The 27,991-nt window shown below is 36.7% G+C and overlaps 1 protein-coding gene across 1 annotated transcript in view; it reads right to left on the bottom strand.

Moving 5' to 3' along the window:
* The window catches only part of LOC124411332 (retinal guanylyl cyclase 2), a 49,474-nt gene extending 21,483 nt beyond the window's left edge, over nucleotides 1-27,991 (bottom strand). The window contains exons 1-5 of the mRNA XM_046890415.1: nucleotides 27,666-27,991; nucleotides 25,500-25,823; nucleotides 10,907-11,070; nucleotides 5,794-5,920; nucleotides 1,218-1,370 (exon numbers count right to left, since the gene is read on the bottom strand). Coding sequence (XP_046746371.1) covers nucleotides 1,218-1,370; nucleotides 5,794-5,920; nucleotides 10,907-11,070; nucleotides 25,500-25,758 — 703 coding nt within the window. The 5' untranslated portion in view covers nucleotides 25,759-25,823; nucleotides 27,666-27,991. The remainder of the gene's footprint in view (nucleotides 1-1,217; nucleotides 1,371-5,793; nucleotides 5,921-10,906; nucleotides 11,071-25,499; nucleotides 25,824-27,665) is intronic.

Below are 27,991 nucleotides of genomic sequence, written 5' to 3' on the forward strand. Positions count from 1 at the left end.
AAAGTTGATGCGTAATTTCCTTCGCAGATACCGTTAAAGGTGGAGCTACAAGACCCGCGATGCTCTGCCGCGCAATAATATCTACCTCATTGCGCGAATTCGTAACATCCGGAATATATTTTTTTCCCTTTTCGCACGATATTTTCTTCACCTACAATTGATTCTCCGTAAATTGGTGTTTGTCAAAATATAGACGGATTAGAAAATAGAAGGTTCACAATAGACAAATTTTAAAAGCGTGAAATTCTATTCTACAGGATATTAGAATGTAGAAAGTATTGATGTAGAAAAGTCAAAATGTAGAAAGGTCAAAATATAGAAAACCAAAATATTCTGGCAGCTATATTTTTTTTAATGTGGGCTTAGGGTCGTGTAGTAGTCCTACTTTTACCGACCGAGCAAAGTCGCTCATCATCGTGCTAAATTGAATAAACAAACGAAAGTAAAGGGTTCAAATTTTTCTAGCAGAATTCAAGCAAGTTACTCATATTCCGAAAATCTTGAAAAATGTATGGTTTTTTGACACGTTTTATTATTCCCTGTTAAGATTACTTGGAAGCAGAATGATTTCACTCGGGATAACAAAAGATACTTTGGGTTTATTTTGCACATAGGTTATAGGCAAAATGTTCGAGAGTCGCCGTGAGTAGTTGAGTTAAAGCAGTGTGTCCAATCGTAGAAAATAAAAGGTTACTAGCATCCCTCCCGCCTAGGTATTGCCTCTAGCCGTTCCGTCGGTAAAGTCGATGACAACTATCTATCTTCAACATCCCCACATCTCCCGCATTTCAGGTGCCAAAAAGTGCATATCTGAGATGCCTTGCGTGATTCCGGAAAGAATGAGGATTAAAATGAGCCATCGTGAGACTGTTTTGTAGCAATATCGAGGTCGCTAGATGCGAACGACGAATTCAAACCACACATTTTTTGATAATTTTCGGGATATGAGTAAATTTCCTGAATCCTGTTGTAAAAGAGTGATGCACCGTAGAAATTTGAACCAATTCCGTTCGTTTGTTTATTTGATACAAGAAGAAAAAGGGTGAGTTTGCTCGGTCGGTAAAGGTAGGAGTACTACACGACCTTAATAACATTTCGACTTCTCTTCTTACCCTACCCACTCCGAATACGAGAAGTTATGGAGAATCTATTGTATAACGCTTGAGAAAATAATATGAACGAAAAATCACTGGTAGGTAGTTGTGCGCTTGTCTTACCTCTGCAAGGGACGTTGTGGAGTGGCCTGAGGGCACCATGAATCTGTCTGGCCATTGCGTGGGACGACAAGACCACATGGTGCCTCGGCACTGCGTCTATACTCCGCAATGAACCAACCATAGCGTGATCCAGGCTTGGCCAGATCCCGTGATCTGGAATCAGAAGAAGAGATAAAAGTTACGAAAGTCTAGCAGACATAAAAAAATTCAGCACTTATGCACGGATTTCAATTCTGTTGAGTATAAATTATTTGAAAATTCTCAAGCTTTATATGGGAACGTGGGGCATGACGGACCCCATAAGCCGTTAATAGTACAACTTCGTAAAACTTAATCAATATATTGCCATAATTAGAGGAAAAAAAAATTCTGGGTCACGACGGACTCCTTCCAAGAAATTATTAAAAAATTACATAAAAATAAAAAAAGAAGAGTTTGTTTAAAAATCTGTCTACACTCCTTAACAGTGATATGCAGCATTCAAACTTTGAGAAACGTCTTTGTTTAGGGTTAACTTGAGATTTTTCAACTTGGAGTATATAAACATTTTTTTAACGACCACCATAACACATTAGATCGAAAAAGATTGTGGGGGATTCCATTCTAGTACTCAAAAATTAAGGGGGGACTTCGGTGAAATTTCGGTGATATCGAGTTTTTTGTTTTTCAAACGACTAAGAAAAATGTGATCAAAAATTCCTTGCGGATACACTTTCGTCGCAGTAGATTAAAATTTCTTTTCAGGCCACGTACTACCATAATAGAAATTTTTTTTGGGACGAATTTTTTATCACATCTTTTTTAGTCGTTTCAAAAATCAAAATTTCACTGTAATTCCTCCTCAACTACAAAAAAACAACCAACGGGAGACTCGGGGTTCGAAATAAAAATCTGAAAAAATAAAGGTTTGTTTTGTTTTTATATAATTAAACCCGATCTACGACCATCCTAACATTAAGATTCCAAAAAAAAAAAAAAAAAAAAAAATATTCAACGACCACCCTCATGTATATATAAGCGAGCAAATGGAGTGAGCGACCCCTGAACAGTCATGGCTTCCACCATGATTATTAACCGGTTCGAGCGAGGGGAAAGTGACGTTGAAAAGAAGGAGGCAAGGATTTCCCTCCGCGGTAGAAGTGTTGGACTTTCTCTAACGTTTCCCTGCTTCAAATATACTTTCGTATAAAAGCTCGAGCTCATCCGACCTACGCAACCATCCCTTCATCCCTTTCTCGGGGATTAAGGGAAAATTCACCTTTCTACTTACGACAGTGACGTATACCTTGAATACATAAAATATATGTGGGTAAAATATATACGGAGTGTTACACTGGGACTAAATGAAAATCAGGACGTCAATTCTACTTGCGAGAGTTTTCAACCCTATGAAATTCCCATAGAAATCCCCCACCCCCGTAGACTAAATTCTTGAACCTCGTGATAAAATTTGATATCATGGAAAATTTCAAGGTGAATTATCCATGGAAATTTTTGAAACCCTATGTAATACGCGTGGAAAGCTCAGGCAAGAAATTTCGATGAATAATTAAATTTGATTTTTCAGTTTTTTACATCGCAAAGAAAAAGTTGAATACATACATGACGTACAAAATCTGTGAGATATTTTAATCCTATAAAGTAAGAAAGAAAAAATAAGAAAGTGTAAAAAAAAAATCAATCTCCAAAAGTGAAAATAATTTTTATTTTCGAATTCGACGTATAAAAGATTTGATTTTGAATTTCACTTTAAATTGCAATATCATCGGCTTATTTTTTTGAAAAATTATGCTCGTCGTAGTCGGTGAGATGAATAGAACATGAAACCCAAAATCGAAGAATCACCTTTTTCAGTATGAGATGCCTGAAGTGATTAATATTGTATCCTCGTACATGTATATTATATAATATTAAAGTTAATTCTCCGTTATTATTTCTGTTTCTGCCTCTTCGTGCTGTTGAAGTCTAGTGCTGTTATATTAGAAGGTACATGAATAATTAACGAGACACGAGATGCGAGCGGGAGCGTGACGATCACGCCAAAGTAGATTGTACATACATACGCTATCGCCTTGAGCCGAAGGCGCTCAGAGTTAAGACGATAGAATTTGCGAGCTTTGGATTACGAAAGTTTCATTGATTTGCTTCACCGGCAATGAATTTCTAGCCAGAATACGCGTAGGATGAAATATTAGCAGCAGACTTGTTCGATTTTGCTGTTACAGTTATTTGTTATAATTCAATAAGATACTTGAATTTTGCAAAAACAAAAGTTCGTTTGAATTAAAAAGTTATTTTTGTTCAACATTTTTTTATTCTATTTTTCTTCAACGTCTCTAGGCTTGTCGCTGATTTTAAATTTCGAATCCAATCGATAATATTTGAATTTGAAAATTTTGGAAACGATTTTACTACTTTTGATTTTATATTCATTTCATTTTTTTTTTTTATTCTCTTTCTGTGTAATGTAAGGATCTCATTAAGTATTCAAATTTATGGCTAGATTTAATTTCAAATTCGTAAACAATGATACCAGTTTTTTGCAATCAACGATTTCGGATTTATTTGTTGAAAAGAACAGTCTAAGATAATAACGGAACGTTAAAAAAAACTTGAATCTATCCTGAACAATAAAAATTCGAATACTTTTCATCATTGCTGGATTGACAATATTGAATTTGCAGTTTTGGATTTGAAATCAATCACAGAGTAAAAAAAATCTTAATTTTTTTTTCACCATATTGAATTGAACACGCATGTTTCTGAATTCAGGATAAAATAGTTTCAAAACTTTCCGAAATTATCTCGAAATACTTCAATATTTCGGTTTTCACGAGGACAAGGAAACGAATTTTCATTACTTCGCTTTCACGATACATTAGCATGTTTTTACTATCAATTTCGCGCGCAACACAATTCAAATATCTTTTGTTTTCATCTAAATGAAACAAAAAATCTCTATAACTTCAGCTTTGATCTCGTCAACTCCAATAACGGCGTTATTGCTTATAAAGAGTGCCTGTACGTGTAGCGGGGTGAAAAAGTTTCGAGTGAAAGAGTTTTCGCTGTTATAATACCGTGCATGAAGAGAATCTTAACGGAAGATAAAAAGTTGAAAAGAGAAAATTTGTCAAGCTCAAGCTTTCAGTTAATCTCATTTCAGCCTATTTCGTTCCGAAAATCGAGAAAAACGATCCTGCAAACTGTATTGGAAGAAAAAACAGTTATTGACCCAAGAGATGTTATTTCGGTGGAAATGGATGCGAAGTGTGACTTGAAATTAAATTTAGTAAACGTAGTTCTTTTCGCTTCACTTCTGTATTTTTCTCTCTTTTTTTAGCCTTACCCTCTTCAAAGTCCCGTCGTTAAGAGCTTGGGAATAACCCGCTTTTCTTTTATCTATTTCGGTAAGGGAAATAGATTTTCCACCCAATTGGCAATCGGTCGCCAAAAAAGGTTTACTAAGCAATTACACCGTTTTGGTCCACCAGTGTTACCGCTTTTTAAATTACACGTTTCCTCGCTTCTCCGATGCTAAAAATTTCAATTCACCAGTCACGAGTCTTTCACAATTTATACCAAAATCGTTATTGAAAAAAATTTTCTCAATCGATAAACATGCAAGAATAAGAATTAGATATTTTTTGCAAACAGCATTTTAGTTCTTCCTGCTTCATCGCCATTCATCGTGCTTTTATTTCTATCTCGATATTCAAAAATGAACGCCTTTTTGTTTGTCCCGTATGACGTCAGAGCCCGATTGTCGGCGCCATTTTATCACCGCATAACCTAAGTTTTCTATCTTAATGGAGGCAAATCGTAATTCTTGGGGTTTCAAATTACTCATGTCACATGATATAATTGAACATAATTAACAATATACTTGGTCAACCAACCACACACGAAAAACACGGTCAACGATCAGCTGTCAGTCTGGTTGTGCGTACGTGGGCGAACGTTTCTGAATTAGTACAATCATTTTACAGAAGGTGGCGCGTGAGTCGTTTCAACAAATAAGCGTATTTCGCACAGTTTAGCGGCAGTTCGTATGTTTTCAAATCGCTTTTTTGCTTCAAGTTTTTTTTTTCTTTTCTCCTATGAACAGCTACAACGTCTGACCAGGTCTTAGAATATATTTCGTAACAACCAAATTCATAGTTTTGGAGAAAGAACGATATTTGTAAGCCAAGTCACACTTATGCAAACGCTGACTAAATTCTTACAGATAGAGGTTAGGTTAGGTTAGGTTCGTTTCTAGGTTAGGTCAGATATTATCAGTCTTAATTCTAATAAGTCTTAACTGTAAGCGTGATTTTTTTTATCTGAATAGAATTATTGGATTCATCACATTAAATTTGGATTCGGACAAAACTGCGACGAGCTGCTAGTATGTAATAAAAATCTCTTTATTCCTAAATGTTTTTTGACGTTTGGAAAGAATTCATTGCGAGTATTAATCTTTGGAAGTAAATAATTTCTTGCTTTCATTTTTTTTTTTTTTTTTATTTCTGAGTGACCGGAGTAATTCCTGTCACATTTTGGTGTTTCGGGATCGAAAAAAGTTTCTAAGTCTTACCTGTGCTGACCATGGCGACAGATTTCCATCGAAAGTGTACAAGAATTTCAGCCAAGGTTTGTGCGATCGCTGGAAGTGACGGAGACAGCCTGATAACCGAGGACACGTCCGCCTCTTCCACAGTTCTCTGAAAATTGAAACAACGTTAACGAGAATTCAAGAAAACTTTCAAGTCCAAGGGACATAAATTTTGTCGTTAATAATTCAAGAATTGAGACATTCAGGTTCTCATTATTGAATGAATAAAATCATCCACAATTTATTCGCTTCTAAGGGAGCGTTACAACGGATCAGAAACACCCGGTGAAATAAATGATGAAAGTTGAATTTCAATCTTTTAGAATGTTGTTATTCCAATTCTAAATCGTGAAAAATTCCATAATTCAATGACGAAAACATTAAAGTACCAAAAACTTCGGTGGAAGTTTTGCTCCTGGTTATCTTAAGACTCTTACAAAATAACTTGAGCAAACGTTGAAGGGAGAAAAAAGAAAAAGAAAAAGAGAGAAAGTACGGGCAGAAAGTGTCGAGCTTCAAGTGGAAGTTGAGAAAATTATAATTACAGAAGAACCGGCGTCGTTGATAACAAAAACTCCGCCGCTTTGGGTAAAAGTTAACCGGAGAACTCGAAATTTATCAAACTTAATAAAAGTTTCGTCACTCCTTAAGAATCCCGTATTCCATACTAGTTAGTTCCCTAATCATTCCCTGAGAATTAATTATACAATTTTATGCATCAGTAGCTTCTGTTATTCATTACCTAATACGTAAGCTATAAGATACAACAAAACAAAAAAAGGATGATATAAAATAATAAAAAACGATACATTTTCGAGGAGTATAAATTGTTTAAAAATTTTTGCAGAATTAGAATTCTCGTTTTGAGTACATCGACGATTCTGAATCCGATTGTTCACAAAGATTTTACAAGCTAGCTTGGTTTTGAAAAACATTTTAACATTTTAGTTATATTCTTTATTTATTTACTTCTTCTCTTCATCTCGGTTCAGTGATAGTAACAATTTGACCTTTCAAGCTTGATCAATAAAATTTCAGGTTAATAATACATAAGATTTCTGAAAAGAAGAACGAATCGCGAGTCACTATTCTTGGAGAGAATCGAGCAATATAAAAAAGCTCCGGAAGCTTCGCCGAGCTTGAAAAGCTCCGAAACTCCGTGCAGAGTTCCGAGTTATCCATCATCGGATAGGCAATACGTTCGACCTTGTCAAAGCGCTGATCTCTCACAGAGCTCTGACAATGAATGGATCGACTGGCACCGGGTTCGAACAGATATGAAAGCTTGGCTCTGAAAGCGTCAGCGAACGAGCCGTGGATCCGTTTACCAACATTATATCTACGCCGCGCAGGAATTCCTTCAGCCCTTGACAATGTAACAGGAAACGATTAGACCATGTATAGCTTCGAGAGGCTTGCATTGTATCGACGCCCGGCTGACACTCAATAAAAAAGTACGAGCAATTTCCGGGAGAGGAATATACTCCATTCCCATATTCGTTGATTCTCTTCAAAGTTATACTTTGACGTATTTACAAATTCAATAGAGTCTCCCGCAAGGCAGAGATAAGAGCTCGTACCGGTATTGTGCATAAAAAATAAGAGCAGATAGAGTTCAACTGAAATTTCTGTATCGCGTATATTGGCAAAGTTGTGATACGAAAAAGTTGGCTGTTTACCCATTGGGGGTGGTAGGTATGTGTATACGTTTTCCCGCAAGCCTGTTTACTTGTTGGAATCGTGAAACACTTTTCATTACATTCGGCCAGAAATCATATCGAATAGCTTGAGGATATTTGAAATCACTTAGAATCTCTTTGAACAACTTATAAATCGTTTTAAACTACTTGAAACCAGTTTGAAACGATTCGTAATCATTTTCAAGCTACTCAAAATAATTTATAACAGTTGAAAAATCATTTCAAAATCCTCGAAGGAGTTTGAAATCGTATGAAAATCCTTGAAATCAGTTTCGAATAGTGTGAAATAAGTTTTGAACCGCTTGAAACTGTTTGAAATCAATTGTCACTTGATATGTAGTTGAATAGTTTTTCCTTATCTCTGATTTTTCCCAAATTTGGGGAACTGAAGGTTTTTTAGGTCCCTCGTCACGAACCTGAACTCAAAATTTGTGATTTGAAAATAAATGAAAAGTGTAAATGAAAACATTCATTTGATTTGGACGAAACTTTGCAGCCGGTATTTTTTGAATATTATTACGCGTCTCAAGTTGAAAAATTAAAATTCAAAATGGCAGATTCAAAGAGTCAAACATACTTCCGAGGCTTTTTACTCACAGATCAAGTGACAAACGATTTCGCACTGTTTAAAGCTGCTTGAAAATGATTCTAAGCTGATTCAAACTAATTTCAAATAGTTCAAAATAATTTCTAAGTAGTTCCACGAGGCATCCATATATCAGCTTTTCTTCATAATTTCAGCATTTTCAATTTTTTTATTCTTACAGATTTCTTCGTAGTTCACGACTATACCTAATATCACAGGCAAACAAAAATAGTGCTTTGTACCAACGACTAGACCTACTAATTCCTATCTATTTTGACATACTGAATCCGAATCCGGGGTTGAAAATGATTTTGTACGCGCCATTTTTTTTTTTTAATAATCAAAAACCACCCTTAAAAACGGAAAATTCACTATAAAAGGGATCAGCATTAGGAAACCTACTGAAAATGACTGTAACATCTAATCTCTATGTATTTTGACGCGGTGATGCTGAATTCGGGGTTAGAAATGCTCGAACACACACACAGATAAAAAAAAAAAAAAAAGTAACAAACCACCCTACACTAGTATAGTGATTCTAAATTCGTCTTCAGCGCATCAAATTATATATATAGATTGGGTCTAGCAGTCATTTTCAGTCGGTTTCCTAATGCTGATCCCCTTTACAGTGAATTTTTCCTTTCCAAGGGTGGTTTTTTGATATTAAAAGATAAAATAAAATGAAATAAAAATAGTAACTAAAAAAAATTCGGATTAGGATTTAGCACGTCGAAATACATGAGAATTCATAGGTCTAGTCTTTGGTACAGACAACTTTTTTTGCGCGTCGGTGTCTACTTTTACACAAACACTCGACGTACGACTATATCTCGTAGTATAATTGATAAGAAACATCGATTTCCGTCGAACTAACTTCCCGACAGCGTGTCCAACCCTTCCACGTCTCTTTTCCCTCGACAACGTCTTGACCCGTTGTAATTTAGTGAGCTTGTCTCCGAAGCCTAACTGCTGGTAATTATCAAGCCACCGAGCCGACTAGACTAGAGCCATTATCGTGAGTAGGTGGTTTTCCACCCACCCCATTCCAGTCGAATTCCAGGAACTGAGTTACCCAGCGCGTAAATCTGTGTTTCATTAATTAAAGTGTAGTCATTCATGAGTATTACGCAGGGATGTCTGACTGAACATATATTTCCTACGCGGTGCTAAATAGGGGATGAAAGTGCGGAAGAACGGTGGAGAGGAAAACGGACAAGACGGGAATGGTTGAGTCTCTCGGTGAGAAAACAAGAGAGATAAGAGCGGAGAAAAAAAGAGAGAGAGAGAGACGGCGCCTCATCCTCCAACCCTTAGGGGTTAAATAAGGAAGTTTGCTCGTCGGCTAGCATTAAACTAGGTCGACCCTGACGCAGGAGTTGAATATTTCCCCAAAGTTTCCGCGGGGGAAAAAGGATATCAGAAATGCGAAGATTAGTTGCACCGGGTTATTAACTCACCTTCGTTCAATTAACAAACTCAATTTTCTCCTCGTCACGGGTCACGAGCTTTACACGAAACAAAATAAAAAATAACCAGAAAAAAATAAATAATACGTTGATATTGTGAGTAAAGACTCCATCTCCATGTTTATGTATGGTTTAATCAATTTTGTACCTAGTAATAATAGTCCAGTTGAAATAGGTCTGAATTCAAAATACTCAGCTCGTCGCTGCGTTTTGGTTTGTAGGGGTTGTCAACCCTCGGGAACTCAAATCTGAAGTCATTTTTGAGCCGCGTAATCGGGGTTTCAAGAAAACAGCCAAATTTGACGTTTTTTGCATTTTCCTCAAAAACTACTGTCGGTAGATGAAAAATAACTTGGCCATCGCGTAGAGCGGAAAATTCTACATCGAAGTATGTTCTCATATGTCGAAAACGAATCGGAATCGGATTAACAAATCACAAAAAAAAAAAGAAATTATTTTACAAAAATTCCCCAGGTACCTTCGATAAGTAGAATTTTTATTTTCTTAATTTGTTAATACGATCCGATTTCCGACTTATGAGAATATAATTCAATGTAGAATTTTCCGAAGTCGGATCAACCAATTAAGAAAATAGAAATTCTACTTATCGACGGCATCTGGAGAATTTTGGTGAAATAACTAGATTCCAGATATCGTCGATAAGTAGACTTTATATTTTCTTAATTTGTTAATCCGACTCCGTTTCCGGCATGTGAGGATTTGATCCAATGTAGAATTTTCCGCTCTACACGATGGTCGAATCATTTTTTATCTATCGAGAGCAATTTTTCAGGGACATACAAAAAACTTCCAACTTGGCTGTTTTCTCAAAACCCCGACTATGCAGCTCAAAAACGACTTCAGATTTGAGTTTCTGAGGGTCGCAAACCCCTATAAACTAAAATACAGCTACGAGCTGAATATTTTGAATTCAGATCTATTTTGATTGGCCTAATCACTCCTTTAGAAAGAAAGAGAAGAAGGATTTCCATATTCCATGAAATCCTGGATATCAGAATACTTCATAAAAGCCACAAACGTCGTTGAGAACACCGTCAATGTTTTTTTTTACCAACATTTTTATCTAACTGACAATCGATACTTTATATTTATTCGAATTTCTCAAACCTCCGTTCTTTTTTCTTTGCTTCATAACTAGACACGTAATTATCTTATTCGATGTGCTGACATGAATATAAAAAAACCACACACACACTATCAACAAGTTCGAGAGTAATATTCTCATTTCTGAATTTGATAAATTCTCGAAGCTAACTACGTGAACGTGACATCTGCGCTGAAACATGTTGGACATTGAAGAGAAAATTTTGAACTTTACTCACCAGTGGACAGGTCCACGTAATCAGTGGCTTGTCCCAGAGGTCGGCAAGCCTGGCGGCAACTTCGCACGTGTCTGGTTCTACGGTTGCGATCAGAGCCCGTGTGGTGTTGCGTCCCAAGGCGTTGACGAGTGCACCAAGCCCTCGGGAACGCGTCTCGCAGGTGACTGTGAGTCGAGAACAAACAAGAGAAAACGTTTCGTGAGTCAAAATGACGATGCAAAAAATTTAGAAATTACGGTGACATTAAGTTTTTTTCACGTAATTAAGTCTCTGTTAAAAATTTTTTAGCAAATACAAGATTTTCGAAATTGATGTTCAACGAAATGTTGATTCACTTTGATATTTGGGTCAAATTTTGGGCACGATTATTTACATTTCTTCAGAAGTTATTGCGAAGAATAAAAAGAAGTTGTGAAAACAAAAGTTGACCTTTTTATTACCAAATTGGGGTATCGTTAAATCCACCCGTAAACATTTGAAAAACATGATTTTATATTGGTTAAAAAATGGGCGACTCAAAAAATCAATTTTTACTATTTTTGAAACAGGTTTAAAAAAAGAAGACGATCGTTTTTTGTTCGAAAAGTGCCCTGAACATCCATTTTCATGAGTGATTAGTAACAGAAACGTATTCACATTTCTCATATGACATGTTTGAATGTTTATGTAATAAAAGTAACGTAAATTTGTGAAAAAAAAAAAATTTTCTCGCTCCTAAGATCCGCCTGCCTGATATTTTACTCTTCCGGATCCCTTCAGCACTTGTTCTATCCGGTTTGCAGTCAGTTTTTGAGAATTTCTACTTCTTTGATGAATAGCATAAATAAGTAAACATTTATTATAAGGATTTTGAATAATACTTTCGAAAAATTGGGTATTTCCAAAGTTTGAGAAAGGCATTAGACTTCTGACGTATCCTTGCACTACATTATTCATAACCATTGTTTATTTTTTTTTTTTTAATTTCAAACTCGAGAGTGTGCAGTTCCAGAGATTCCAGTAGTTTTCCAATGTTTTTGTTGAATGAAAATATATAGAATTAAAATGACAATTATCATGCACCTCGTTTTCATGTTCGAAATTTGAAAGTACACATGCAGAAAAAATGGACCCGATAAAGACACGCGTGGGAAATAAAGTGCTCAAGATTCTACCAAGACTCTTTCATGGTTAATTAAAAATTGATTTCTGAGTTTGTATCGTAACATGTTTAATTAATTTTAACATTGACGAGATATTGAAGCGTGGAAAGTAATTTTTGAGTGAATAAAGCTGTTGCGAAGTCTTCGGGTCACGGCAGATTGCCAATTCTACCTCGACTTTACGAACCAAGAAATTCCGAATGCAAATTGTGTGATTTATATGAAAATCGAGCGTTTGGGGTTCTGGGGTCTCTGATTACGAATCTAATCTCGAAACTACGGAATTCAGAACGATGGATTCAAAACGGTAGTCGAAAGGTGCAAAAATCCAGCGTGGTTTGTGGTAATTGGAGTTTCCTAGGTCTTGGAACTCACTAATTGCGAATATAGACTCGAAATTTCGAAACTCACAATTTAATATTCAAATTGGCAAGTAAAAATTCGGGAATATGTAAAATATTGCCAAACATATTTAGATTCTTTCAACCCTAGAATTGGTTCCTGGGATTTGGAATTCTCTACTTGGAAATCCCGAAATTTATGGTTAACGATCGTCTTAACCTTACAAGTTCAATATTATGAGGTTCATTGATTTTTGTGCGCCATCTCAAATTCACATTGTAAATCAAACAATTCTAACCTTAAACTCGGACGTTTGACTGCCTCGAAAACGTTGAAAAAAGTACACGATTTTCCGTCGCAATTTTTAAGAGGAATACAAATTTAAAGCGGAGGTACAGGAAGACCTGAAATTTTTTTCGATGGTTAAAAACCGTTTGAATACTCTTTAAAATAAAAATAAGTGACGCCCCTGGGCGTCTTTTCAACTTGCGGCCTGAGAAGGGTTTAAGTTTTTTATCAAGTCGAATGGCAAAAAAATTCATCAAAACTCTCCAGACAGTATCGAGTATCGACGCACCTCGGGAAAAAACTGTATTGCCTTTATACATTCACAGTCGTCTAACGCAAAGCACTGAAAATAAGAGGCGAAGAATTTTTTCGATGCTGAAGTTCCGAAAAGTTACTTAATCATACGCGAACATCTTAAGTAATGCGATCGCAATGGAAATCCTCGCAGAAATTTGAATGGACAAGTAATAAAAGTATAAGAAAGGAATCGGACGGGTTTTTGAGAAGGTGAAATATAATTTTTGATATAAAGATTTTCAGTAACTCAACAATGTTTATATTAGTTGTGATTTGGGAATTTGAATGGCAATATAATGAAAACAAAAAAAGTTTAATAAATCGAATTTCAAGCAGGCCGAAATCAAATTAAGTTCTAAATCATAGAAACTTACCAATGGATCCACATTTCAGGTCAGACTTGAAGTGGAACACATTCACTTTGATAATTACTTTACGAAAAGAGTTGTCGTATTTCAAAATCAGGTAGGATTTAAACAATATAAGTATTGTTAAGAATTAGTGCAGTCTACTTCAAAACTCACTCATGATTTCGAAAATTGGGATATTTGAAAAAGCTATAGTTGACTTGAAACCAGGATTTAGAGTTCAAAAAACCGAGGACACTGAAATTATTTTAATTTGAATTTTATGGAATGTAAGAGACAAAAGAACATCGCTCACATTTCAAACGTATCACATGTTCCGATTTTTATTCATTCACCGCAAATAGCTTGTCCGTTTGTAAGCCTATCGTCACTTTCATGGAGACTACACGAGGAGCAAAAACCCCATGTATATGAATCGTTTTCAAAAATAGGAGGGCACTAGTGTTCGAAGTACCGAAACGGCGGAGGGGAGTATAAGGCGGCAGTGAAAACCTACGAATCACGTTACAAGATTATCGATAGCCGATTTTGGGCATTTTGGGTGTATACGTTTTCCCAAAAGCCTATTTACTTGTTGGAATCGTGAAACACTTTTGATTACAATCGGTCAAAAATCATATCGAATCGCTTGAGGCCATTTGAAATCGCTTTGAACAACATATAAATCGTTTTAAACTATTTGAAACCAGTTTGAAACGATTCGTAATCATTTTCAAGCTACTTCAAATGATTTATAACAAATAAAAAATCAATTCAAAATCCTCGAATGAGTTTAAAATCATATGAAAACTATTTAGAAATTGTTTGAAATAAGTTTTTAACGACTTGAAATCAATTGTCACTCGATCTGTAGTTGAATAGCTTTTCCTAAACTCCGATTTACCCCAAATTTTAAAACTGAAAGTTTTTGAGGTCCTTCGTCACGAACGTGAACTCAAAATTTGTGATTTAAAAATAGTGAATTGAAAATGAGGCATCCCTGCAACCAATGAGACTTGGGTGCCAAAGGAACACTAGCGACTCCAGTGGTACAAAAAACAAACCTACTGTGCACGATTACCGTGACAAGTTTTGTCAATTCACCTATTTGAATTCGTGCTTCTTGTATAGTCTCCATGATCACTGTCGTGGATCCAGCTTGGTCAGGCGATTCTAATGCGCAGACTCACTAGCTCGCATCATAAATTTTCGTGTTGCGCACGCGCGCGAGACAGCGACTGAACTTCAGCGCTGAGAACCCGAACGTCTTGGTGCGACGACGTTCCGAGAAGAACTGAAAACTAACCAAATCCGGAATTTTGATTCTGGATTCCCCTACAGGTGGCGCTAGAGTTGAAGACGCGTCAACACCATCAAACCATAACACATATTGACAATTACTAGAAACACTTCATCAGACGATGCGTAGCTTACATTACGTCTCATGATGGTGGTCTTTAGTCAGTGATGTCTTATTTTTGACGACATTCTGATCAGCAAGTATACCTTGCTCCTTGCTATAGTTTTTTAGTGTTTCACATCCTTGCTGGTTATAATTTCTTAGTGTTTCACATCCATGTTAAAAAAACTGTTTGTACCAAATTCTTCATTCTACTGTCATCTTTCTTTCATACTGGTCTTTGAGAATTCGATATCGCGTTTACGTTCCTCATGTTTGTATGCAAACCGCCGCTACTGATAATTATCCTAGTAACGTGAAGGAATTTGTTCCATTGCATGGATGTAGTAAAGATCTATTTATGTATGTATGTATGATTCTATCTGTCTATCTATCTATTTAAGGATTAATCTTTTTTTCACTAATCACTCCATGTTTTGACTCTTTTAATTTCAAGATTCTACATCAAAGCCATTGGAAATTCCATACTTGGTGTTTTGTTTTGAAAATGCAATTGCCTGCGAATTTCAGTTTTACTTATATAAAAAACTTACAGTCAGTACTTCGTTCAAAATGATTCTTCTTTGGAAATCCATACATCCGTTTAAGAAACATTTTAAGTATCTAATTTTCTGCATTTTGATTCAAAGTGTTGATCCGGCAATTATACTCTATACTATTTTCGTTCGACACATTAAAACACGAAAAGAAAATTTTCCAACGTTGATTTTCCGACTTTCGAAAAGTTGATATTGAAATCTGCACTAACAAAATCAATTGTCCACACTGTATAGAAGTTTTTGCCTTTCACCAATTCCGCCATTAACCATCCGTCAACTTTAAAAACTTTCTAATTTTGGTATCCGACCTAATGTTAGTTTAACAGGATATAATATCCATTACTGGTTCCGATCGACAATAAAGAAGAGGAAATTCCGTCTAGATTCCGGCTTTTCGTAACACGAAGTTAGTCGCACAAAAAGTTGAGCGAGACAATCCAAAGTACCAACCCACCCGCCTCTTGGGCCGCAAAGACTTTAATTAATCCTTCTGGGTGGAGGGGATTATCTGCAGATGTCGTGTTCATTGCCAGCCGTTAACTCAAGTCGCTCCACGCTCGTACGTACTTCGGTTACAACTTCACCATAATCGTCTTGGGAATGTGTTGTATGGGCGATGGCTGCAATTGAAAACGTTTTGAGTGCTCACGGAATGGGGTATGAAAAAAAAAACTGGTCACATTCTCGAGTGGCTGTTTCTTCAAGCTGTTTCCTCATCCCACACCAGCCGGAAGAAAATGTCCTTGTAGAATGTTTCCTAGAAGAAATTTTGAAGCTTTTGCAGTCCGAGTATATTTGTCTGTGAAATTAATTGCTCAAAATGTTCTGGAAATTTTGGTTTTGTGCCAAATATACATAAGACATCACGAAATGATTTCATGTTGAAGTTGATGGATTTTTCAAAATCGAAGCCAATGAATTCTACCCAATTTCAAGAACATCGAGCAGCATCGACTGACTATTTTCCAACAACGATTGAAAAAATGTATGGATGGATATTGGAAAACGTTCCATAAACTGTTCATGAGCTGGAGCTTAGTTGATTGAAACCGTGAATTACGACTCTACCGAACGATGTGTTGAGTTTAATTCACCCCTTGCCTCAATTGACGTTGAAATTTATAACCACCCGCTTGGCAGCCACGTTGTACGCTGCCGTCAATTTCAAACCTGTTTGAAAATCATATACGTAGTAATTGTTATCCTCGATATTATTCCTCGACCAAAAACCTTCTCGACAGAATAGCTGTTGCTGGCATTTTGCACCCGTGTATCAGCGTATGAAAGGGTGTCTGCGAATTTTGATTTGTGACTTTGAAACGCGTATCGTTAGTTTGGAATGGAGAGATTTTTTAATGATTATCGTAGTTTCAATTTTTTTCTTATTTTTAGAAGAAGAACGGGGTCTTGATCTGATTCCAATGAAACGTAGCTTACTTTGCTGATGAATGAATCTTCTTTTATCAGTTTATCAGTTAATGAGAATAGTTTTAAAAACAAATCACTATAGGACATGATAATGAAACGTGTGATTTTAGAACGAGATTAAGTATCAGGGAGAATGTTTGTGGAAATTCTATTTACTCAACATTTCTCAACTTTGGTGTCAGCATTACTTCTTATTCGATTATTCTCTCCTGTCAACTTAACTCCTGATATATTCCCAAAATTTGTTGTGGCAGCGTTGAGAACTTATATGTCGCTTCAGAAGTTCGTTAAATATCCTGATGCCTTAATTTTTATGGAATTAAGAGTCAAGAGACGTCTGATTGGGGTTTAAGAAAGGTTTAAGCGTTTTGAAAAAAATTCAGGACGTTCAATATCCCGACGACTTAATTTGATGGAATTTAGGTTCAACGTTGAGTTTTCACGTATCTTGATCCAAAACAATGTTACGCAGTTGAAAAAACGTTTTTCCTCAAATGAAGTGAGTTTTGGATCTGAAAGTCGGAACTAATTCTAGGAATGTTTTATGAACTGTCAAAATGTCGGTTCTCAATAAATTGGTGAAAGTAGTAAGAAACTTGTTATCATCTTCGGTAAACTGATGGCCTAGTTTCGATGCTGCTGGAGTTGAGCCTTTCTTTAGCTCTTGGCGAACGATTTGGCGACAGTCTCGAGGATTCCGCGCTCGGAACGAGCTAATCGTGAGCTAATCATCGCAAATCGAAGCCACGAGATGGTTTGAGGAACGATCAAAGCGAAACTGATTGGGATTCTGGAGTAGGGAGAAAGTGCAGCGCTGCAGGATCGATGCAGCTTAAGTGGAACACGTAGTCAGGTGACTGGTTATGCATTACCTTCCGTTGACATGCACACCAAGGTCCGAGCTCTGCGCATGCGCGATTGTAGCAATGGTTTTGGGGGCGGCGCATCCCTCGATGATGCGCTCGGGACTCTCTAAGAGAATGTTGGAACTGCAAGTAGGCTCGGGAAAAGATGCTTGGAAAATGAATGACCCACCAAAAAGAGTGAAACAGTGAAACTTCTTAGTTTCAATCTTCAGCTTGTGACTGACATCAGATAACCTTACAGCATGTTTTACATGTTTACGAGTAGAGAGTGATATAAATAAAAAGCTTGAGAAACTAGTTTTCAGGATTTTTCCGAGTACCTCGATAGAGCTTTCTTTCATAGCTTGATAAGATTCGTAGACTTACTCTTGCAATCTTTTTTTCTCATCAATTGTACAGTCATGCAAAAGTTTATCAATTCGAAATACTTCATACGCAGCGCACCTCGCGCATCTGATGTACAGAATTCTAAGTTATCAGGGTTTTTGTCCGTAAAAATAAGTTCATGTACCTTATCAAGTTTTAAAAACGTAAACAGTGATTTCTTGTTTGCTTCATATTCATACAACGTTCTATTTGAAAACGATAAAAAAAAAACTGCAAGATTATGTTATTTGGGAGACAAACCATTTGCTTGTTGTTCGCTAAAATTACGAATATTTGGTTTCTTTGCAACGCTTTCGCGAAATACGCGATAAGTAACAGCCTGCAATCAGAGACACCTTATTTTCTTTATCATTTCACCACGTGCAGAGCTACGAAAACTGCGTCATCCAGATCGTTAGAGCCAGCTGCTTGCTCCAAAGAACGCCCCAGATTTTTTTGCTTAGGGCACTTGAATTCCTAGCAACGTAACTTGGCACCCCTTCTCCACTCGGCAAAAAGTTACCTTTCAATGTACCGAGTGCGAGTTTCTCACCCCAGTAAAGTGAATATACGAGTTCAGGGTTGACTTTAATAAGCTTTACCTGTGCTTTGAATTAATCAATACTCTAGATTCGCAGTTCAGCCAACGTGTCGCTGGTAATTCAAGACTCGAGATGATTCGAGAACAATTATATATTATTCATGCTTCGATAAAAATGGTGAAAAATTATTCTCAAGGTCAATGGTTTTCGTTCAAAGTTTCCAGGATCGTTTTATAGTTTTCAAAAATCAGGTAGAAAATAAAGGAATTGTCAGAATATTTAAAATGCAAGAAAAAAAAACAAGCAATCAAAAAATCACGTGAAAACTTGCAGAATGTAACGGGAAAATTGATTTTTTGACATATCTACCCGTCAAACAATGCAAAAAAATGAAATTTATGCATGAAAGTAAAAATGACAGTGCAAGGTCGGGAGGACCGTGTAAGAGATTGAAAGAAAGTGGGTAAATAAAACCGAAAGATCAGAGAACATACACACATACAGTGCAGAAAGAGAGAAGGAGAGGAAAAACGTCGTATATCAATGTCACGAATTCACGTTTTCAACAAACTTCTGAAGGTAAAAAATTATTCCAGGAATGAGGTAAATGTTGGTTTCGTCCTGCCGGTGATTCAATTTGGTTCCAAACAACTGTAAGAATACTTAATTATGCATTGCAGGCACAATTTAAATGAAGGTAAAACAGTCAGTCTCCATTTAGGGGGCCGTTTTTTGGTCTCGTACTTTGGCGTCCGGTTCGAGAATTCCTACAACAGCGAGCTCCGAGGCCTCGTTTAGATGCCGAGTTTTTGCCAATTTCTTTTTTTTCGCAGTGGATGCGAGACGAAGGGAATGGAGCACCGAGGGTGAAGTCAAGTTTTCCGTAAAACCGCGCAGAGTAAACAGAGGAGAGAAACTAATTGCCGGAGGTGAAATTGAGCGACTGGATTTCGTCGGCGATGCCCGCGTCTGTTGTATGCCTTGTATACAAACACAGGCGAGCCTGTATCTTCCAGGAATGACACTTCGTTGCTGTGTGGCCTTGGCCATAATGTCGGTTTCATGACTACGCGAGCGAAGAATAACAGCCGCGTGTAACAGCGCCGTCTTTTGACCCTCCGATGAATAACCGAGGTCGCAAGACTCAAGGACGCTCATGGCTTCGGGGGCGGGTGGCAGTCGGCCAATAATGCGCTTGACACATGGTCTTACAGCCAGCCCCCTGCTGGATCGTCTGTCTTTTATTAAATTGCAGAAATAAGCATTATTCAAAGGGATAGAGAGAAAGAGAAAGGAGCTAGAAAATAGAAACGAAAATTGATGTATAACAAGCTGCGAAATCAATGCCAGCAATTTTGAAGTTATTTTCTCTCGCTGATTTCACAGTTGGCAGACTTATATTCGTGCTGAAATTATGACTGAACGATTCTTGCCATCATTTTTTTTCACGTGCGATATTGTTTGATAAATTGCTCGTGTCTGGAATTATTTTATGGCCGAAATAGAATCGCAGGTGAGACAATGGCGGCCATTTTTTGATTCGTTGTAATTGGTTGATAATTGAAAAAAAATTCAGCTCATAAGGGGCGGTTTGCTTCGAAAAATTGAACGTGAAGAAAACGATTTTTGCACTTGTGCGCGGTTGGAAAAAGATTTAAAATCATTATTTTTTGAAAACTAAGTACTGAACGAAATTTTTCATTCTGGTAAAATCACCTTTGGTGTGAAATGGAATTTGGCTATTTTGCATTCTATTTAAATTAGAATGTTCACATTTATTTTCGCTCTCAATCTCTCATTTTTTTAAATCTACGAAGTTGATTTGAGCTCTTTCTGTAATTTCAATCACAAAGAAATCTAGAAATTTTATAAAAATTTCGCAGAAGAACTTCCCAGATAACAAAAGTCGTGAAAATTTTTCAGCAAAAAGATAACAATTGTTGCAAAGCATCGTTAGCAATATTAAAACAAAATGTGTCCTCAATTGCTCTTAAAATTCATAGAAATCGTTCTAAGCTAAAGCTGTGAGTAAAATATCTGCCTAATGGAAGCAATACTCGCTGTACAGGAAAATAACAAACAATTATTGCTATAAATTTAATGCGCAAAAATTTTCGATCTAAACCAACCACAATCATAGCAAGCGAAGCAATTTTTTCTACAGACACACTTCGTTATCTGAGTCAGGAAAAGAGACGAAGCAAGCAATTTTTCCATTCAAAGACTTCAGTGAAGATACTTCAGGGAATTTGTTGGGCACGGAGAACTTCTATGGAGAAAAAAATGTGACAAAGACGTACTTTCAAAATGGCGCATGAGAAAATTCACGTTTTTGTCATCCTTTCACACACCCTGTTTTTCGTACAGTTTACATAGCCCACGGGTCTCTGAAATTGGGGGTTCATTTAGAGAGTTCAAAGCGGGTTGAAAAAAGTAATTCATCGCCAAAAACGTTTGTAAGCCAGGCTTGCCAGTCGAAAACTGACACGGGTATGACCGGCGGCCCATCCAGAGTATGATAATGACCCCGAATTCCAGCAAGAAGTATGAAATGTACCCAGCGTATCCAATGTACAGCGTTACTCAGGGTGCACGTATCGCTCGTTTTCACGTCCCTGACACCACGCGAATTCATTTGATGTCACCCATTTTTCAAGCCCTATTTTTACTCTCCGGTCACTTTTTTTCCCCTCTCGAAAAGCACGCGTGACAGGCTGCAATGCTTTATTTGCAAAAAAAAAAAAAAAAAAAAAAATACGCGGGATGCAGGGAATAACTGTGGACCGTTTCGGAATTTCCAATTTTTTTTCCTCGCCGTTATAATCGTTTTCGGAAACTTTTTATCCACCGCATCCGTCGAGTCCTGGTGATTATGCCGCGTTTAGCGCTTGTCATCCCGAAATTGGAGGAAAGCCAACACCGTTAATGAAACCAGATTGAAGAGGATTTAGCTGAGTTTCAGAATTCAACTTGCCATGACATTATTATCCTCATTATGTTATTAGAAGAGACATTAGGTGCTCTGCTCGATTGATAAGCGTCGGATCGTGATTCGTGATGGTGGATTCACCAGGAAGATTCATCAATTTCGAAACAGCGTAACCTTCAGGAGAAACGTTTCTACGTTTTTCATTCTTTAAGGTTCAATTTACATCTTACAGGAGTCCTGAAAATTTATTTCGACACAATAATGGATTGACCACTTCCTGATTTTGGTGTGCACCAGATTCTAAAATTTTAGGATCGCTTCGAAAATCTTCGTCAAGTTTTAAGAATTTTAAAGCATTTCCAAAACGAGACAATGAATTCAAAATCTCAATGGTTTCATGCAATTGAAAAAATGTCACTGACTGATCAATATCATTGGAATTTTTTGGAAGAGTTTTGCAAATGAGTCGCTGAAGATTTTTTCAAACAAAATTGCAACTGCCATAAAATTTTTCATCAACCTACCAAGGTTTAAAAATATTTGATATCAATTTTTTGACGGAGTATTAATTGTTTTCGTCAACACTAAAAGATTCAGGTATCGATAATACTAAAATTTTACATTGAGAAGACGACACGGATATCTAATTTTGCTTTCGTTACGTCGAAGGAAATATTTACCGAAGATTTTGGAAAAATTTTAAACCCATCAATCACCAGATTACCCAGCATAGAGATTTGCTCAGTTATTATTCATGCGTGGGTAGCCTGACCTCTTGGGTGATCGATTGAATTGAACCAGCGACCAGAAACTGGATAACTGTCGATGACAGATTGTCAGTTGGCTTTTCACCCGATCGAGTTGCGAAGTACCGCCGCAACTAATGCTTCTGATCCCAAATTCGGGAAAACTTTGCGGTCAGGGTCTGATGTTTTGACAGTATTCAGCTGCGCAGGTTCATCGCCGACATTCGTGTCACTTGTAGGGATTGTGGCGGTCCAAAAAAATTTTAAATCCCTCACAGCTGCCGGAATTTCACTCACTGCCCGGAAAGAAACCATTTTTATTTACCAAAAGTATATATATAAAACTATAAAATACGGGGTTTTCCACGAGAACTCAGTCAACGGATGATCATAACGTTTTTGGTTTCATGAAGGATTTTTCCTACGTTCGTATGATCCCTAAAAAACTTCTAAAAAATGTTGATTTTTTTTTTCTATCATGCTTCCTGAAACAAGATGAACAAAAAATATATCCTTCTCGGGGTAAAAACTTTTCACCTGAGATTCAGAACAAAAGGACTTTTTTTCTATCTTTTAAATCATTATTTATATTCATAGATCTTTTTTTTTTCTATCTTCATGCCTGGTCAAAATCTTTTATAATACTTTGAAAAAAAAATTTTTAAAATCGTAAGTGTATTTCGAGACCAGAGATAGAGTTTGGAAAAAATTGAATTGTAATAGATTTTGAACAGGTATAAAAACAGAAAAAAACGGTTAAAGAAAAAAGGAAAAAATGATTTGAAAATATTGTATTTCGGAAAACAAAAAAAAATATTCATTTTCTTCATATCGTTTTATCGGATGTATAATTAGCCCCTAAAATTTTTGCCATTACAACAAAAAAAATTTTCCGAGTATTGGGGGTGAAACAGACCGAGAAGATTTAAATTTGGAGCTGTAGAAGAACAAACAAATTGAATTCGTCAAATTTGCTTTAACCGCCTTTGTCCTCGGTACGGATTGTGTAAATAGGCGGTGCGGTGAACGCGGGCTAAAATCCGGGTCTGTTCTCCGCCAAACAGCCGGAAACTCACTCACCGATTTAAAATTTTAGCCCCAAACGTTCCCGCTGAGTTGCAGCGCTTTGCGGCCGTTGCGAAGAGCCGAGGACCCGTGAGAGTGTAATTAAATCTGACCCCGGGGGTCATTAATTACTGTTTGACTGTTCGACCGCAATACCTGCACATGTTTCCCTCACCGTTATACGTCTGCCTCGGGAAGAACCGAAACGCTCAAAGCGAAAATGCGCCCTCTAAAACACCAGTTGATTACTCGAAATCGGCATTTTTTTACCTGCTCAGCTGGATGAAATAGTGACATTGTTCAGAAATTTCACAGTGATTTTTACAGGGTAATCCATTTTAATTGCCCCAGGTGAATATTTAAAAAACTACAAGTGATACGAGAAAAAAATCTGTGATTTTTTAAATTTGGTCGTCTAGCAGCGGCAAAAATGAGCTACGAGAAAATTTTTTTTTTGTACGGATAACAATAGAAATTAATATAAATAAATAGTGAGTATTGTTTATTGGTATTTAAAGTTTATAAAAAAAAATTTATTTCACTTTATTTTTACAAAAGTTATTGTATAAAAAATCACGCGATCCACAACACTGAGCAAAAAAAGTTTCTTCACGGTCGGCATCATGTATTCAGTGAATGTCGACTGATCTGCAAAATCGAAAGAAATTCTTGTGAAATAAAGTTGTAGTTATAGTATGTCGAATCGGATTTTTGATATTTTGATTAAAAAATTTTATAAGAATAATTAAAGTGTAAAATTTATGACGTTTTTTTTTTAAATTGCTATAAATTGCTAAATTTTTCGAAATTCAAAATTACGGCTCGACGTACTATAACTACAACTTTATTTGACAAGAATTTTTGGAAATTTTACAGACAGATCAACATTTTCTGGAGATACGATGTCTTCCGTGGAGCAACTTTGTTTTCCTGGTGTTGTGGATCACGTGATTTCTACACAGTAACTTTTGTAAAAATAAAGTAAAATAAATTTTTTTATAAACTTTAAATATCAATAAACAATGTATACTATTTATTTTCATTAATTTCTATTTATATCCCTACTAAAAAAATTTTTTCTAGCAGCACTTTTTTGACGCTGCTAGACGTACGTAAGCCTAGGCCTCAAATCTTCCTAGATCATGAGGTAACGAACATCATAATTACGATAACTTCTATAATCCCAGTCCGTTGAAATTAGAAAAAAGCGAAAAACGTTTTCTCTGAATTCAACTTGGTTATCTACAAAATTAAATTAGTAGACCTTTCAAAAAATGTTTACGTTAATACCGAATTATATGATTCACACTCGGTGGGTACGAAACGTTCTACGATAACTGCTCCGTGAACCTAACCTAACAATAAGCGGAGCTCCAGTGTACGGTTAACAATGAAAAGGAGGAGAAGAGTGAAAAGGGTGATTCATTCTCGCTGTCCCCTTTTAGCCAAACCCGACGGCCTTACTTCACTTATTTGCTTAAACCAGAGAATTAATCAATAGGGCAGCTGCCAGCTTTTCTGATCCAGTTTTCGAATTGCGAATAAATATAATAAGACCGAGACTGGACCAGCGGCTAATTGGCGAAAAACGTGTGGAATTTTCGTGAACGAATTTCAGGAAATTAATTGCTAATTTATCACCGTCGAAATTCAGCGGCTCCAGGACTCGCGATGAAAATTAAATTCACGCCGATTACAGGACGAAGTTTCGTTACCAGATTGCTGATTTATGCCTCATCATGGCCGAGTTACGAGTTTTTGTATTTAGGTGCTTTTTTTCGCCATTTAAAAAAAAAAATATATATATATATATATATATTGCAGCTGGTTTTGGGTTGGAACTTGTTTGCGCAACGTATCTCGAGGCTCATGAAACATGAATCCGTTGGAAAAACGTGAGGATTCAGAATTTACAATGCGTGGGAAAAGAATAAAATCTACTTAAAACTCAGGGGCATCAAATATATGAACGATTTCTTGACTTCTTTGCATCAATTGTTCACTTTACTGCTGTGAACTTGTCTGAAATAAGCAGAAGACGAAGCCAAGATAACAAAATAGCTCTGATAAGCTTATTGGAGCAGTGTAAAAGAATTGCTGAAAAAACTTCACGCCGTTCGCGATTTTAAATTTGAAAAACTGTTGACATTCAGACCTATTTTGACTGGACTATGTTTCCGCAGAAGGTTCTAGAGTCCCGAACCCTTCAGCGAGTAAGAAATTCCATCCAAGGAAGCAGAAAATAACTTATCGATGATTCGATCGACGTCACTCACCGGATTCCGGCAGCATGCTGAGGGTCAGAGTCGAATTGTACCGGCTGAGGAAGGCACCGATCTCCGTGATGTTCGTCCCTTGATCGCACTGCTCTCTGAGGTAAACGAGGACCTCGGTTCCTCGCGAAGAATCCCTCGGCACCAGGCGACGCTCCGAGGTTTCGCGGCGAGTCCAATCGGCCCTTGCTCTCGGCCACCATCCGGCCAGGATCAGAGCGGTGAACCACCACCAGCGAAGGCGTGACCAGCCGGGGGCCATGGACCCGGGGCTGATAGGAAAACCGGCAGCTCGCCACCCCGCGGGGCGTCAAACCACCCGCCAATCTGCAACAGAAGTGTTTCGTCGATTCGGTAACGTTAGTGCAGATTCGATTACGCTGACGAGGAAAACGCCTGAGATGCATACCACCGATTTACTTCGTTCGCGGATATGTTGTAGTACGTTGAAAAAGATTGGACACGTGTTTTTTCTTACGTGCCAACTCAGCCGTTCAAGGGTTGAAAAGCACCCTCAAAGTTCCTACCCCCCTTAGAAATCGATGTTATAAGATTTCTCGATAAGGATGTGGAATTTTTTGATCACACCTTTCTTTGTAAGATAAATTTTTGTTGTTATAATTACTAGAAAATACCAGAAAAAAGGATATCGTCATAATAATGGTTTAAAAACGTAAGAAATACAAGCAAACTTGTTACAAGCCACTATTCATGGTACGATTAGACTGCAATAAATTGTAATGATGACACCAAGTTACAAATAAAAAAAAAGTTAAGTACCCAGTTCAAAATTTCTGGTTCATTTATTGTTACAGTTTATAGTTACATTTTTTCAGTTCATCGATTTATTGCTGCACGAACACCAAATTATGCGAAAATGATAGCGGACGATTACTTCGATGTTTTTGAAAAAACTGAAATTCACCTGTCAATAGCAAGAAATAATGTCAGAGATTAAATTCTATGTTCTGAAATGTAAGTACTGAATTCTGATCGAGTAAAACGCGAGCGAATATTGTGCTTTCGAAAAAATTAAAAAATGTAAAATATCTAGGGCATCGGGTTTTTGATACGAACCGATTCATTTGAAATAAAGTGGGGTTCTTATTTTACGCTCGAATAAACGTCTGACGGTCAATTTACGTCATCGCATGGTGAGAGACTCGTTTCTTCCCTGTCAGGATATTGCTCTTGATATTCACGTCTATATTTCTTCCAAGTAAGAGCAAGATAACTCAATTTTCTTCCTTTCTTCTGCAGTAAATTTATGGACTGTGGCAAAAGCAACAAAAGTCTGCCTCGCGTGGTTTATCGAACAGTTCGTAAATTTCTTCTCGAAGAAATCGTCGAATCAACCTCTGAAACATCTTTCCAGGCAACAATTTAAAAGTTTCAAACTGCGACAAGCGTTTCATTGATTTATTTTTCAAACTCCGAACCGTTTTTAAATATTTTTTTTTTCTCAAATTCTACAATTTACTCCAAACTTGTTAAAATTTCGGAGTTATTCGATTTGATGACAATTTTGATAAGGATTTCCGCAAATTATGTGAAATATTCTTAAAAAAAATCGTTGAAAAACTTTTTATAGTTCTGAAAATATCCTTCAAGTGTTTACAGTTCATAATTTTAATATTAAATGGAGATTACAGTGCGTTTTAACTATTTCATAAATTGTACTAGTATGTTCAAAAAATTAATTAGTTCAAATAAAACTTTCGTTTTTGAAATTTTTTCAGATATCTGATACTGCAATGATTTTTTCATGTAGAAATTTGGATATTTTATTGAAATTTGTATACATTTTGTAAATTTTAACAAACTTCAAAAACCTTTCAGAATTTGACGAGATTTCATAATATTTTCTAGTACTTCTTGATAATTTTATGGAATTTCACTTTTCCCACTAATACTTTACACATTTTTCTATTTCTAGGTTTTTGAATTCCATCCAATTCCCAAATATTTTGTATCAACGTACAAAATTTGTAAAGATGAAGGTATTAAATTTATTTCATCATGCTTATAGTTGGATTTTCGATAATTTTCGATTTCGCTTAATTGACTATAATTCTAACTTAAATGACTAAAAATCCTATGAATTTCATTACAGTTCGACTAACATCTCCGCTACTCGAAAAGCAAAATAGAATTGCAGATTTTACTGACCTTGATCTCGTCGCAGAGAGCCTGCAGCCCGCGGGTTCTTCTACCTCTGAATTCGAGGCAGCTTCCTTTTCCTCATGGCGACGATTTTTCCTCCCGCTTAATTTCGGACTGGACGAATTCGGGCTCGCACTTTTCCGCGAAGAAATAAGGCAAGAACAGATGAACACAAAGACCAGGAAGAAAGAGCGCGAGTCGATTTATACGGATCGAGTGACGGCCTTTGAATTCCGGAACTCAATTGATCTTCTTTGCCTACATTCTGCTTCCTTAGTCGATGAATGCAAGCCTCAAAGAGTTCGAACAGTTGAACGCAGCTCAGATTTTCT

The sequence above is a fragment of the Diprion similis genome, chromosome 10 (assembly GCF_021155765.1).
Source record: "Diprion similis isolate iyDipSimi1 chromosome 10, iyDipSimi1.1, whole genome shotgun sequence".
Lineage (NCBI taxonomy): Eukaryota > Metazoa > Arthropoda > Insecta > Hymenoptera > Diprionidae > Diprion > Diprion similis.